The sequence below is a fragment of the Rhinichthys klamathensis genome, unplaced genomic scaffold (assembly GCF_029890125.1).
Source record: "Rhinichthys klamathensis goyatoka isolate OS25496 unplaced genomic scaffold, OSU_Roscu_1.1 h1tg000109l_1, whole genome shotgun sequence".
Lineage (NCBI taxonomy): Eukaryota > Metazoa > Chordata > Actinopteri > Cypriniformes > Leuciscidae > Rhinichthys > Rhinichthys klamathensis.
Window position 1 is genome coordinate 1,380,575 of NW_026606647.1, and position 16,313 is coordinate 1,396,887.

Below are 16,313 nucleotides of genomic sequence, written 5' to 3' on the forward strand. Positions count from 1 at the left end.
GAACTTCACTTGCGTTAGCATTTCCATTGACTCCCATTCATTTTGGCGTCACTTTGACAGCGAATAACTTTACATCTGAGGCGTTTAACCCTCTGGGGAGGGACCAGAGTGTTTTTGGGGCCCTTGGGATGTTTTGACATGCACTGACATTTGTGCTTTCTTCAGTTATTTATAAACATGTTAATGGCAAAGGTGTAAATTCACTCTATATAGCATAGACGGGACTACCATGATGAGTGAGCAACATGTATGTACATGTTTGTATTTTTAAGAGAATAATGTTTATGCGTGGTTATTGAAAAAAATAAAAATGAAAGTTGCTGAAATAAGACCACATAACACATATTGATTATTTCTTTACAAGACTTTTGAAAATTGTATCACATAGTCTAGAATATTTGCTCCAAAATTGTGAGAATCATCCTGACTACTCATTCAGATAAGTCAATAAAGTATTTTACATTTTTAATGACGTGTTTTGTTTGAGAAAGCTTTATGCGAGGAGGCGTGATCTCTCATTAATATGTGTGGCATTTCACACCTGAGAAAGACAAAGACCCTCCCCACAATGGCCCTATTAGGTGCTATCAGGCCATATCATTACAGGAGCCTTGCACAAGGAATGAGGAGATTTAAAAAAAGAATGGCTTTTAGATTGTTTGGATTTATATAAGGAAAATACAGGGTGCATACGTCTGGACACTTCTATCACACACCCTTCACCATATAGACATGGTTTTATTTCAGTTCAAAGTTAGAGTTGGAAACATCTTGAAAAGAAAATAGTCTTTTTCCATAAATGTCTTAGTTTGATCATACATATTTCAAAGTTGAGGTTTCATAGGCAAAAGGTAAAATATGCATGAGTTTTTGTTTTATTAAAACTTTTTTATCTCAAAGAATTGCAGGCAAGTATATATTACCTTGACACTCATGGCCTTTCTGGGATGTAGTATTATATATATATATATATATATATATATATATATATATATATATATGACATTTTCACTGGTGTTGAGTCTTTTTTTAAATAATAATTTAAATGAAAATCATTGCTATATAGCTATATAAAATATCATTTCAGTAACACTTCTCCTCAAGGTCAATAAGGTCAATGGTGTCAATGACCTATGGAAATGGTATTGCATAGACGGTCATTGACCCTGATGAAGATCTTCATGTTTTTCTTCACAATCTTCACCCATTCTTTGATGTTTTAAGGGTGAATATAACAGTAAAGTGAACATAGAATAATCTGTGTTTAAGAGATACACTTTTTTTTAACTTCCACTTAAAAACTATCATTATACAGAATTACAGATATATTTTCCTCAAGGTTCATGACCACTGCTGACCTTCATGGCTCCTCCAGTGGCCTGACCTTTACAACGCTCCTCATTTTGTAGACAGTGCCCTTTCACTTCCCCTGTCCTTCACACTTTTCTTCAGTGCACCTCCCTTCATTTGTTTTTGGTGTCAATGTTAATTCCAATGTGTCTGTCTCCAGTCACACCATGGATGAAAAAAAAAGTATTTAGACACGTAATCAACACTTTCATTGCATGGGATAAAAAAATTATCAAATTGGACAGCATTTACTTCCAGTCACTTTTCAAGCAAAAAAAAAGTACAAAAATATGTTGGGGTTCAAGATAGTAGAGATATATAATAGATGTACTGTATAATATATTTACCGTTAGTAATTATAAATGTATTGCATATTTATAGAAATACAATGCATGCAATGAATTTCATGTTATTTAAGTTCAATTTAAGTCCAAACTCAATCAGTGGAAAATATTTACCCATCCAACTTTCCTTTCTAACCCATTCCACCATTTCAGCCAATGTCAATTAACTAACCTCTGCCAAAAAAGTAAATCATTTTCTATTTTATGTCAGTTGTCCTCTAGGAAAGCTATTTGTGATGAGACTGCACAAATATTTCCGCTATGTCCCATCTTGCTGCTAGTGACTCCATCTCTTATTGGGAAGACACTTTGTGACCTTGTTGTTCTCAGTATGTCCACAGGAAGCCTTTAAGACAATCACACACAAACACACACATACTGCACACAATGGACCTAAAGGACATCACAAAGGACAAATAGAGATAACTGAGGAGGAGGAGGAGGAGGTGTCTTCACTCTTGGATCAGCGTGAAATTAATCCAAATGATGCTCCTGGTGTTACCGAAGCACAAACAGGAACACAAAGGCTCTCATCAAGGACAGGGACCCAAAGGGAATCAACAAGTGTCTTAAGGTGAGTCATACAATCAACACAGTGCAGACTAATGGCCTGCTGGGCTTATTGGGCTAACAGACATTTATATATATATATATATATATATATATATATATATATATATATATATATATATATATATATATATATATATAAATGGTGGCAACAGTCCCATTTAGACCTTTTTTTGTTTTATTTTTAAATCTGTTTAGACACAGTATATATATATATACAGCCATATATATACTCATATAGACTGTGGCTGTGGCGATATCGGCATCGGCGATATCATTCTGAACAATCGGGTATCGGCTGAGAAATTTCATATCGGTGCATCTCTAATATATATATATATAAAATCTAATATATATATATATATATATAAAAAAAATATAAATATAAATATAAAAAATCTCTCCCAACTAATGCTGCAAACTATACAGAGAACCCTAATATTAGAGGTTAAAATTAACAACAGAGCTATTATATTCAACTGCTATTTATTTTCAGATATAGCCTAATATTTACACTCAAATAAAAGCTGAAATGTTTGCATAACTCAGTTACACTTTGGTTACACATAAGGTAGTTTTTTCCACGGTCGAAACACTGAGTGATAACATGAGACATGATACGGATTGCGGTAAGTTGTAGGCCTACTGTAACTTTCAACTTACCTTCTGATATTCATGCATGTTTTTCTAGGTATAATTTGTATTAAAGTGGATAGACTCGCATCTGTCACGTCACATTTAAGGGCGTCAAAACGCCATTTTATTGTTTTGAATTTCGTGATAAAATGGACAGAATTTGAAAGATGACACTTTGTTTCTTTTGAGAAGTAACAAAAAGCACAGAGCTATTTGCGATTATTGGGAGAGAGGAGAGCTACAAATAATGTTTAGTAGGCTATAGGGAAAAACGTCTCCGGTTACTATCGTAACCTCGGTTCCCTGAGAGGCGGGAACGAGACATTACGTCATACTGACGTATATGGGAACTCCTCCCTTCTCCATTTTCACTGAAATCTTATAGGTTAACGCCAGCTGGAGACAGCTGGCCAATTGACGCAAAACATGCAAATGCTGACCGGTCCGCGGGCAGTATAAATAGCATGGGCGCGACAATTACGTCAGAATCAAGACTGAACGCTAGCACAGCTGATCAAACGGCGAGCACGGCGGTTGACGTAATGTCTCGTTCCCGCCTCTCAGGGAACCGAGGTTACGATAGTAACCGGAGACGTTCCCTTTCAAGGCGGTCACTTCGACATTACGTCATACTGACGTATATGGGAACTGTATAGAATCCCGCCGTGAGCGCAGTGAAGATAAGCCCTGAACGGGGTCAAGCTACACTCCCACAGGAACAACAGTTCTAAGCCAGCAGCGCCGCTAGGAGCACTCAAAACTGATAGGCGAAACTAGACCAACGTCTGCTCCGGCTTACCAAGTTGCGCATCCACTGCAATGAGGCGAAGGCTGCACTGGACAGGGCAGCAGAACACCATAAGCACTCGAGCACAAGAGCTAACACAGTGTCGACGGCATAGCGGTGACAGCTGCATAACCTTAAGCCACACACAGAGTTAACAGTACGTTGGAACTACTGCGTAATGTGGAAACAGCTATGTAACCTTATAGTCATAACACAGAGTTAGCAGCAATGGTAACTCTGCAATACAGACTACTGCACAGCTGGTGGTCACAGTTTCATGAGTACATTGATAAAACTCACCGAACCCACGACGCTAAGGTGGTGCATCAAACTTGGAACCCTGGCGAATGTTTTCTGAGAAGACAGCCAGCATACCTAAATCCCGTAGGCATTAAGCAACCATTTAAAGCATCGAATTCAGAGAGAAGTCTCTGTATAAAACAGCACGTCCCTAGTACCATCCACCAAGCACACAAACAGCTGGTAGACTGCTGCCAAGTGATCCACGTACATCCACAAATCCCTCACAGGGCCAACATCACTCTGAGCATCGGCATCATGCGAGGCTGAAACTCAGCAGATAAGGCGGGCAGGGATCAACCTGTGCTCTGAACGGTGTACGCGACTTCGGAACGTAGCTTGGTATCGGACTGAGAGTGACGCTGCAGTCATCAGGTCCGAGACAATGCGACAACATTCACTAGAATGAGCGTAAGTCTCCAAGTCCTTCGCTGGGGCGAGAGCCGGTGGTAAGGCCATCTTAGGGAGAGCTCCGTCTCAGCACTTGTCAGTGTGAAGTGTCTTGCTCAACTAAGGACCCAGCAACGGACACACAAGAAGGTTCCACAGCTTGGGGCTGGGGTGCCACCTTGTAGAACATAGCCGATGTTCTATAGCCAATGTACAGAAGTGCAAATCAACACATAACTGAATGTACATAAACACAGTGCCAGTGGCCGTAGCGACGACAACTGTGAATATACGCAGTTAGAAAATAGCCCCATAATAGCATAGCACCTCAGTAAGCAAACAAACACAGTCATAACTGTAGCTACAACTGTGAATATATGAGTTTGCACAGAATAACCAGTTGCCCTGATAGGAACGGGGCAATATAACAGCGTAGCACATGCACGTACAGCATAGGTCGCAGTTAGCTCCGTATTAGGCTGAAGGATACGGGGCAACACCGCTGCATGAACACATCCATTTGTAAATAAATGCAGCGCCTGTCGCCGTATCGACGGAGACTGTGAATATGCACAGTTTGACTGGGATAGCTGGTTGCACTGAAATACAGGGCAACATGGCAGCATAACACAAGTGAGTAAGGAATAGCGCATCCTTGCATGTACATAACACAGCGTAAGTCGCTGTAGCAACAGAAACTGTGTAGAGACAGAAACTAAGATGCATAGTTAGATTAGGATGGCTAGCAGCACTGAAGGAAACAGGGCAGCTATACAGCATAACACATCCGTTTACGTACATACATCCAGAACTGTGAATATGCACGGTTAGATTAGGATAGCTAGTTTTGCACTGAAGGAAACAGGGCAACAAAATAGCAAAAACACGTCCTTGTACGTGCCGTGTAGTCGCCATAGCGACAGAACTGAATATGCAGTTAGATAGGATAGCTGGATGTTGCACTGAAGGATAGAGGGCAACATAACAGCATTACCCATCAGTGTGCACATATCAAACATCTGAGTGTATAATGCGGTGCAAGTCGACGAAGCGACCGAGACTGCATGAATATGCACAGTTCACATAATGGTCAGTTACGTTAGCAACATAACTGCATAACGCTTCAGTGTGGACACAGATGCAGCGCAAGTCGCTGTAGCGACAAACTGTGACTATGCACAGTTAGATAGGATAGCTAGGTGCACTGAAGGATACAGGGCAACGCGATAGCATAGTCACATTAGTGTGTACAAAAACACAGCGTCAGAGGCATCGCGACATCGACTGTGAATGCATAGTAAGTCAGAATAGCCGGTTGCACTGATGATACAGGGCAATATTTAGCGGCGTAAACATAGCACATCAGTGCGTAGCGTGTACACAGCGTCAGTTGCACCGCACAACAACTGTGTACGTAATCAGATTAGCCATTTGCACTGAAGGATACAGGGCAATGTACAACGGCATAAATCATAACACATACAGTGTGTAGAGTGTACATAGACACGGCGTCAGTTGCATCACACGACAACTGTGAATATGCACTGCGTAGTAATCAGAATAGCCATTTGCACTGAAGGACACAGGGCAATATATAATGGCATAAATCATTACACATAACAGTGAGTTGTATGTACGTAACACAGTGTCAGTTGCATCGCACCACACTGTGAATACGTAGTAATCAGAATAGTTATTTGCACTGAAGGATACAGGGCAAAATACAAAGGCAAAATTCATAACACATAGTGTGTAGTGTGTACATAAACACAGCGTCAGTTGCATCGCACAACAACTGTGAATACGTACTGCATAGTAATCAGAATAGCCATTTGCACTGAAAATTACAGGGCAATATATAATGGCATAAATCCCAACACATAACGCTGTGTAGTGTGTACGTAACACAGCGTCAGTTGCATCGCACAACAACTGTGAATACGTAGTAATCAGAATAGCCATTTGCACTGAAGGATTCAGGGCAACAACGGCAAAATTCATAACGCAGTGTACGGTGTGTACGTAACACAGCGTCAGTTGCATCGCAAGACTGTGAATACGTAGTAATCGGAATAGCCATTTGCACTGAAGGATAAGGAACAGGGCAATATATAATGGCATCAATCATACACATAACAGTGCGTAGTGTGTACGTAACACAGCGTCCGTTGCAACGCAACAACTGTGAATACGTACGTAGTAATCAGAATAGCCAGTTGCACTGAAGGGTACAGGGCAATATCGTGGCATAAGCATAACACACACATATCAGTGTACATACAGCGTCAGTGGCATCGCACAACTGTGAATCAGAATAGCCAGTTGCACTGAAGGATACAGGGCAATTTATAGCGGCATGAATCATGAACACATATCAGTGTGTAGAGTGCACGTAAACACAGCGTCATTTCATCGCACAACAACTGTGAATACGTGGTAATCAGAATAGCCATTTGCACTGAAGAAACAGGGCAGCATATAACGGCGCAAATCTTAGCACATATCAGTGTGCAGTGTGAACAAACACAGCGTCAGTGGCGTAGCGACAACAACTGTGATTACGTGGTTAAATCAGAATGGCCAGTTGCACTGAGGGATACAGGGCAATATATAAGGGCATAACAGTTAAATCATAGCACAAATCAGTGTGCAGTGTGTACATAAACACAGCGTCAGTGGCGTAGCGACAACAACTGTGATTACGTGGTTAAATCAGAATGGCCAGTTGCACTGAGGGATACAGGGCAATATATAAGGGCATAACAGTTAAACCATAGCACATATCAGTGTGCAGTGTGTACATAAACACAGCGTCAGTGGCGTAGCGACAACAACTGTGATTACGTGGTTAATAGAATAGCCAGTTGCACTGAGGGATACAGGGCAATATATAAGGATATAACAGTTAAACCATAGCACATATCAGTGTGCAGTGTGTACATAAACAGCGTCAGTGGCATAGCGACAACAACTGTGGATACGTGGTAATCAGAATAGCCATTCGCACTGAAAGAAACAGGGCAATATATGACGGCACAAATCATAGCACATATCAGTGTGTAGTCTGAACATAAACACAGCGTCAGTGGCGTAGCGACAACAACTGTGGATACGTGGTTAAATCAGAATGGCCAGTTGCACTGAAGGATACAGGGCAGCCTGACGACATAAGCTGTAAGCTGTGCACCTCCATTACCAGAGCGGGGCGTCCTGACGCGGCGCTCTCCGTGGCCTGTGTCGCCACATTCCCGGTCCCGCCCTCTGCCAACGGTGAAGATCCGGTTCGTTTCGGGTTCGAACCGTTTTGGCGGCTGTAGCCGAATTAGGCGGGACGAGGTGCCGACGAAGAGAGACATCGAGGAAGGCTGGACGTATAGAGATCAAAAGTTTCGGTTTAATGTCTGGCCGCGGCGAGACTAAATTTTATCTGCTGTGAGAGCTGGGATCGAACACGGGTCTCCCGTGCGACGGCTTTGAGGTTCGCCACTGAGCCACAGGGGGAAACAACCACTTTAGCGCCTTCAGACACAGAGCCATCGCCTTGCCTCGTCTCTCTGGATGCGTCTTCGCATGACTTACCATAGGACGTCGTGAAGACGGAATCTTTCTTGAAGTAGCCTGGCTGTTAGATACCGGGCTAAGTAAAATAATAAAAGTATCCTTTCCGACGAAGCCTATCGCGTCGAGTCCGTCTAGCGAGCCCGCGAAAAGGACCGGAGAGGCGACGGGCAGGTTAAAATGTATCTGCTGCGAGAGCCGGGATCGAACACGGGTCTCTCGCGCGAAGGCTTCAGGTTCCGCCACTGGGCCACAGGGGAGAACGACTGTCAACTCTTCTTTGGGCGTGAGAGGGCCCACCAGCGGCCGCTGGCGGCAGTGGGCCTCATCCCTGCTGATGCCCGGAGTTTGTGAGGGCGCGCACTGGTAGACCAGCACGTATGCCAGTCGTCCGTGAGTGCGGCCTCGGTAGATCCTTGTTTGGGTAGAGCGAGTCAATACCGCACATATCTGGCATGTAGCAGCCATCGGATGCGGGGAGGAAACATGGTGAGTAACCTCTATTGCAACTTCCACGATGACTTCAGATAAGACTTCTAGCGTGAAGAAAGAGATTCTGACGTAATTGTCGCGCCCATGCTATTTATACTGCCCGCGGACCGGTCAGCATTTGCATGTTTTGCGTCAATTGGCCAGCTGTCTCCAGCTGGCGTTAACCTATAAGATTTCAGTGAAAATGGAGAAGGGAGGAGTTCCCATATACGTCAGTATGACGTAATGTCGAAGTGACCGCCTTGAAAGGGAACTGCAGATCTGACAACCTTGGCTTGAACTCGGGTGGGTCAAATAGAGACTGCTTTTATGTAGATGTTATTAGCGGTTAAAAAACCTGTGATATTCAACATAATACAATGTCATAAATCACTATTTTCCAAAGACACAAAATTAGATCAAACCTCAAAACTGTTTCGACTGACTACATCTCACAAATGTTGATATTCTGATGAACTGACAAAATTAAAAAAAGTCTGTGCGCATGCGTGAGTGAAGAACATTGCATGACTTTTGTACAACATTTTGTAAGACTCAGGCTCGATGTCAACATAAATGGGACAACTTGTGGGCCTATATTCTAGTATTATTCATAAATGTCCTAGAAACATAGTTTAATTTTCCAATTAAAATCTATCTTAATTATAGCTGACCCTTACCTGAATGTACTTCAGTTTTGCTGTCTTACATCAACACCATAGTGGGCGCTACTTCGTTTGTAATGCTACGCTGCCCTCGTATGTTAGACATTGGTATTGCAGGACTTTCAAAGACAAATACACATACACGGATTCTAATTTACTCAGAGTAATCAGTTATCAGTTAGATGTTTGGGATGAGTTATAGATCTAAAATAGTTCCCCTCATGATGTATGTATCTGTCCACTCAGGTGAGCTTCGAGGATGTGATAGCAGAGCCTCAGTGAGCAGTTTTGATAAGTGTGTCTGTGGGCTCATGCTCTGTTTGAGGTGTCCAGACTCTGGTTTTACCGCATTGTTTCCCTGCTGCTTTGGCTGCAGGTGTTCCCTTTGCTGTCCTCAGCTGTCTACATATTTGGCGAGTCACGAGTGAGTGAACAATAAATTCCCATAAAGCAAAAACATCTGCATAATAATTAAGGGTTAATATTAGTAGGCCTATATTAGTTTGGATCTGACAATATTTTATAAATATACACTACCGTTCAAAAGTTTGGGGTCAGTGAGAATTTTATTTTTATTTTTTGGAGGAAAGAAATCAATACTTTTATTTATCAAGGACAGTAAAGACATTTATAATGTTACAAAAGATTCTATTTCAAACAAATGCTGTTCTTTTGAACTTCCTATTCATCAAAGAATCCTAAAAAAAAAAAAAAAAACTGTACAACTGACAGACCAACAACTGTTTCAACATTGATAATAATAATAAATGTTTCTTGAGCATCAAATCCTCATATTATACTGATTTGTGAAGGATCATTTGACACTGAAGACACTGACACTGGTGATGCTGAAAATTCAGCTTTGATCACAGGAATAAATTACACTTTACTATATATTCACACAGAAAACAGCTGATTTACACTGGAATAATATTTAATACTATAACTGATTTTTGTTGTATTTTTAATCAAATAAGCGCAGCCATGGTTAGCAGAAGATAATTCTTTTAAAAGTATTTAAAATCGTACCGACCCCAAACTTTTGAACGGTAGTGTATATAAATTATACCATTATTATAACATGAATTAATGTCAACATTTTGATAACAGTAGAACTGCAATCAGATGAACTAGCAATCAACAATACTTTTAACACCATTTATTAACCTTATGTTCTCTATGTACTCATTTTTAACACTAAAATATATTATTTGTATTGTTATTATTAAGAATAAGTGTTAACATTCAACATTTTATTAAAAAATAAATTAACTTACTGATACTGTACTATTAACTTATTAATAGAGTAAAAATATAGGTTTTTGTATAGATCATGATGACCTCGTAATACATTAACCGAATGTTAGTGTTGAACCTTAAAAGTTGTTGTTCACAGAAAATAACTGATGAACACAGTGATTTAATCAATAGTTACTATAGTAAAATTTCCACCCCTGCCTTTTAAGCCAGTCAAAAATTAAACATAATCTATAACAGCTTTTATAGGGGTGTTTTTTTTTTTTTTTTTTTTTTTTTATGTGTTCTAATTACAGTAGAATCACTGTTTTGCTCAAGTGCAAGACCAATAACACACTTACATCTGTGGCAGAAGCTTAGATCATATGAGGTGACTGCTATTCCTCCATCTGTCCTTTAACATAGACAAAGTACATTCCCTGTTAATGCAAATTTGAAACATGTGGGTCCAGGATTAGAGCCTTGTGGAACATCACATATTGTACCATTTTTCCAGAAAAAAATAATAGCCAAGTGCACTTAAAATTGCATGGTTTGTCAGGTAAATCAATACATTTGCCATAAAGGCTTATCTGACTCCAATACAGTAGCCAGCTGTGTCAAAAATCTGGACTGAAGTCTAAAAGAAGACCAGAAAGCTAATAATGACATACTTCTCTCCTTTTTAGGCTGATAGTTCCCAGTGTGCAGCTCTTGGTCATAAACCTGCACTGGATAAAGGTGGTCTGGCAAAATGTGCTGGACACTGCAAGCTCCCCCTTTTTCAGAAGCTTTGGGAAGTGCTGGGGATTCATCAGAATTAGTTTGGAAAAATATGAACTGCATTACAGAACACAGCAGGATCAGCTTTTAAATGCAAAGGTTTCCAGAAAATGACATAAATACATACAGTATACGTATGTCTCTTTAGTTTCATGTAGGACAAACAATTGCAGCATGCTTTTTTCCACTTCCAAAAACTGTAAATTTAACAGGTTTTTTTTCTGTAAAATTTCATTTCATGCAATGTTAGATCAATACGGTTAATCACCGTACTCTAGGAAACTTACTGTTAACCAATTAACAGGGTTTTACCGTAACATTTTTAGAATCTTTCACCATTAAAATAATCATTTTTTTCTTACAGTGCATGTATACGCAACATATTCTGTATGGGGTGAAAATGGGTTGAAAGTTATTGTGAGAATGTGTGCTGTGGTTGACAGTTACATAACTAAAAGACGATTGTCTTTTTCTGTGGTGGCCTTTTTAAACAGATACACAATCAGTCTCGAAAAGTCACATTTGCATACCAATGATGCTTGCATTGATCCCATCTTTCTTTGACAGGTTTTTAATAGTAGTCATCATCATTTGAGATATTTTATGTGTAAAGCTGAGCCGATGCAAATCCCTGGTTCACACTGACACTTGGGACACCAAAATTGCTGGAAGAGCTGATAGATGAGCATCAACAATACTTTTTTTTCAAGCATTTAAGAATGAGAGCAAAAGCTGCCCATGGGAGAGTTTGCGAATAATCTCATCCTCTTCCTTCCTCGTGTTTCATCTGCTTAGAAAATCACTTGTTTAAAAACCGTACTGATTACTAAGCTTCGGCTGCTGTATTAATATGCAAACCCATTGCTTGAAGTTTTGGAGTTTTGAAGCCGGCTTCTAATTTTAACTCACACATTTGAATATTCTTCTGCTTGTTTATGTAGTAAAGAGTAGAGCAGCCTGTGGATCTTAAGTAAAGATGAGGTTGGTTCACTCCCCGCTGTTATAAACAGTCCCACAGATATAAACGGTAGACACAGGCATGTCTGGGTGGGGTATTTTTGTTCTTCTCTCCCTCAGGATCTGAAGCCCATAACAGCTCACAGAACACTGAGAATATTTCTCTAATTAGCAGAAAGACATTCCACACACACCTCCGGCACATTTAAAGCTCCCTGTTCCTATTTTTGGTGCATTGAGCAAAGAATGTTCAAAAATCCTTTTTTTAACCTTCTAGTAGTGTCATTCATTATAAAGATATACATAATAATGAAAAGTGATGTACAGCAACTGCAGGATTAAGCTGAAACTGTTACATAATTAGTGGTTATTAAATAATAAAAAAAAAGGCAGCTGCAAATTTTATGCTGTTTATGTCAATGAAATTATGCAAAGTGATGCACAGACACGCAAAGACATTATAGAGACCTTTTTATCTCAATCCCAGAACGTAATAAAAATATTTCTGTCTTTTAGCAGTAAAAAATACCTTCTTCATTTATTTATTTTATTTATTTTGTTTTGTTTTATTGTTTTATTTTGAGAGAATATAAGCTTTAAAATATTATTTTACGTGTTATTATGTGTTAAATTATTTTAACATAACATGGTTATTATATTTGTATTTTCATATAAATTAAAATAAATGCTGAAATAAATGAAAATATATATATAAAAAAATATTTCAGCTAAAACTGAAACTGAATTTAAAATGAATAAAAACTATATAGACTTAATTTAAAACAAAAAAAATGACAAAAATGACAAAAAATAAATAAAATGAAAATCGAATATGCAAAAATAAAAGCTTATTTAAAATAATAATACAAACAGCATCTCATTCTCAACAATACTGAAATAACACTGATGTTATCAGTTTTCATGGCATCAGTTTTCAATGCAACACTTCACAGTGGAAATTCATGCCACTGTGCAACTCCTGCCTGGCTGACCCCGCAGCCGTGTGTGAAATGTGACATGGCCACTGGTTTCCCCTTCAAGAGGTGCTTTTACCAAGTGTGTGAGTTATGGACTGGGCCGTATGGGCTGTGTGGGGCAGAATAGGTTATGGGTGGGGGTAGAGGAGGGTAACGTACTGAGTGAGACAGTCAGCGTGAGCAAGAGAGAGAGACAGGAGCCCTGGCCGGTGCAGCTGTCCCTCGCATTCCAGGCGTGTCGTCAGTCCACAGATTGGAGAATTAACTGGGACTAGGGACTGTGGGGCCATTCCGACACTTTTCCTTCAGGCGATAACTTAGTTTGCTTTACTCTCCTTCCTTTCGGACACTTCTGTAATACATAAATCCTGCTCTGACCAGTCTTGGGCCAGAGGCCCCCAATATGGCGGACCAGTATAACACCAACGAGGAGAAAATCCTGAGGGATAGTCACACCAAGGAGATTGACTTGATCAACAGGGACCCAAAGCAGATCAATGAAGACGTTGTGAAGGTATGTGTGTTTTTGGTTTGACAAAATATTTTGTGTTAACAAATTTGACACTCAAACTTTGCTATTTCATTTGAAATGCCATTTAAATGAAAAGAAAAAATGTGTTGGTTTTGGGAAGTATTTGCAGAAATGAATAGCTTGCAAAAAAAAAAAAAAAAAAAGTATATTACCTTTTTGTTCAGTCAAAATAGCACTATAAGCATATATTTGACAAAAATGTGTACATATAGCTATAAATACATTTTGAGAAACTGATCAAGCATGCACAATATTCTTTAACTTCCTAAATGGTGGAATTGATATGAGTGGATTGATCTGGTCCGTAGAGACAGACTTGCTTGTGTGTGAGCTGCACTACACTTTATGATGCAGCTACATGGCATGACCCAAAAATAGCACCAAACCTACTTCTGCCAGGACAGGCCATACTATAAGTATTTATAGAAGGAGGTAAAAGGGTGTGTCAGACAGTAACATGTATGACTTCTTCAGTAGCTCCCATGTGTTTAAATAATTCACTAGATTAGTAGGGGAAATTGTGCTATTTATTGATGCGTGTATATAAATTTATACAGGATGGTAAAAATTACACTATGGTGTTCTTTCACTGTTGACTGTGAGTGTAAGATCACTGTTGTCATTAGCAACACTTTGTGTACCTCTCACTATGTAATAAACAATCTATCTATCTATATATGGAGTCATGATCCTTCGGAACTCATTCTGATGCTGATTTGGTGCTCAAGAAACATTTTATATTATAATCAATATTGAAATTGTTTTTTTTATTGTTTCAGAAACTGATACACCTTCAGAATGCAGAAAGTCTAAAAGAACAGAATTTATCTGAAATATAGTTCATACTATCACTTTTGATCAATTTAATGCATCTTTAATGCATTATGTCCAATAATCTCCCTCTCATTCAAGAGTTTAATTCCAAATGTTGTCAGTACTGCGTGCTAGTGTCCAAGCTTCATTTAGCATATTTACTGCATAGATATTTCTCTGTCAGCTCTTAAATAGAGGTTACATAAAGATTTTAAATACCTTACTGAAATAGTTCCTCTACTCTCTATAGTTGTTATGAGATTGAAGCTAAAATAAACAAGCTGCCTTCTACTGATGGGGGGATTTTGGTATCAAATGTCGCTGTTTGGAGAATTAATCATCATCCATTTTAGGAGCACAACCAGAAGCAAACCCATGCCGAATGCCTGCCAGATTACATTGACTGTTGATTGCTCAATAGGCTAATATTTGGCAGCAAATCTCTGGCTCTTGAAAATTTGTACTAACCAGTAATGTTACCATATCCCCCCCCCCCCGCCCCCCCCCCCCCCCCCCCCCCCCCCCCCCCCAATAATCCCAGGTGGATTTTGAGGATGTGATAGCCGAGCCCGATGGCACCCACAGTATGGATGGAGTGTGGAAGGCCAGCTACACCACCTTCACCGTCTCCAAGTACTGGTGCTACCGAGTGCTGTCCGCCATCTTTGGCATCCCAGTGGCGCTGCTGTGGGGCTTCTGTTTTGCCTGCATCTCCTTCTGTCACATTTGGGCAGTTATGCCCTGCATTAAGAGCTATCTGATCGAGACCCAGTGCCTGAGTCGAATCTACTCTCTCTGCATCCACACCTTCTGTGACCCCTTTTTCGAAGCTCTGGGGAAAGTTTTCAGCAGTGTACGGGTGGCATTACGCAAAGAGGTTTAGATTTCCTAGACAAGTCAAGGTTTACATGTTCGGTCCTTGGAGGAAAATGTTTTATTTTACAAATAGCTGATTTTGGGTAAAAGTTCCCTAAAAATGAAAGAAATGCACATGTGCCCTATGCATTGTTTTATGTTCTCAGTGTATGTAAGAGGCTTTGGGAGCAATTCAGAATTAGGCCACCTGCTTGTTCAGAGAGACATACTGTATGTATGATGAAAGGCCTCTCTGACTGACAATGGAGAATAAGTCTTATCTGATATCATGGGGTTTCTAAGTTTGACAGATTCAAATTGGTATTGCTGAGTGTGGTATTTTTATCATGATAATGTCAGGTGTATTCTGTACAAGTACTAATTAAACATTTCATTTTAAACAATAATGGTTTGAATTGTGCTTTATATAGGTAAAAAAAATGAGTGTATGGGGTTTTTGATGAGAATAAAACATTTCTTCATTTGTGTAAAGCAAATTACCAGTTTGCCTAATTCATTCAACAAACATTGTTTGTCAACGAATAGGACATTGGATATGATTTTGTCACTTAAACTGATGCTATGAATTCATGATGTAATGTTTCATTCTTTTTGTAATTTCACATTTTATAAGACACTTTTCTCTTTCCACTAACAATTATGAAAGTGTACAGCTGTCAAAAATATCGGCTAATGATTTTACAGTGTGATAAATTTGCTTTCAACTCTTCACTTTAGATGGATTTTTTATATTCCACTTGTCAACACATTTACTCACAGTTAGACATCAACACATACAATTTATTTCAATAAATAAAATCTACAGCTACACATATTAAATGTAAAAAGGCATAATATTTTTTAGGAGGAAAAATCAGTAGCTTTTTAAATGGGAAAAATAACAATAGTTTCAGTGAACAGAGTATTTAAAACGTATAAAATAAATATATTTTTTATCATTTTCTCTTTCCTTCTCATCTTGCAGCACTCGTAAACAATTATGTAAAATTTCCTTGTCCTCTTAAACAGGTTTTCTTCAAAATATTTTATAAAGATGGAGCAACAAACATAATCATAAGTATTTAGAGC

At 39.2% G+C, this 16,313-nt stretch overlaps 2 protein-coding genes across 2 annotated transcripts; both read left to right on the forward strand.

Moving 5' to 3' along the window:
* The first annotated feature begins 1,343 nt into the window (after window positions 1-1,343).
* Window positions 1,344-13,299, forward strand: LOC130087606 (caveolin-2-like). Its single transcript, XM_056254014.1, is given in 7 exon segments — window positions 1,344-1,405; window positions 2,202-2,268; window positions 9,318-9,349; window positions 9,351-9,430; window positions 9,433-9,484; window positions 10,997-11,107; window positions 13,089-13,299. Coding segments are annotated over 7 exon segments (615 nt in total).
* cav3 (caveolin 3) lies at window positions 13,187-15,636 on the forward strand. The gene is made up of 2 exons (XM_056253681.1): window positions 13,187-13,538; window positions 14,911-15,636. The coding sequence occupies exons 1-2, from the start codon at window positions 13,428-13,430 to the stop codon at window positions 15,250-15,252; spliced, it is 453 nt and encodes a 150-aa protein (XP_056109656.1). The 5' UTR covers window positions 13,187-13,427; the 3' UTR covers window positions 15,253-15,636.
* Window positions 15,637-16,313: the final 677 nt, after the last annotated feature.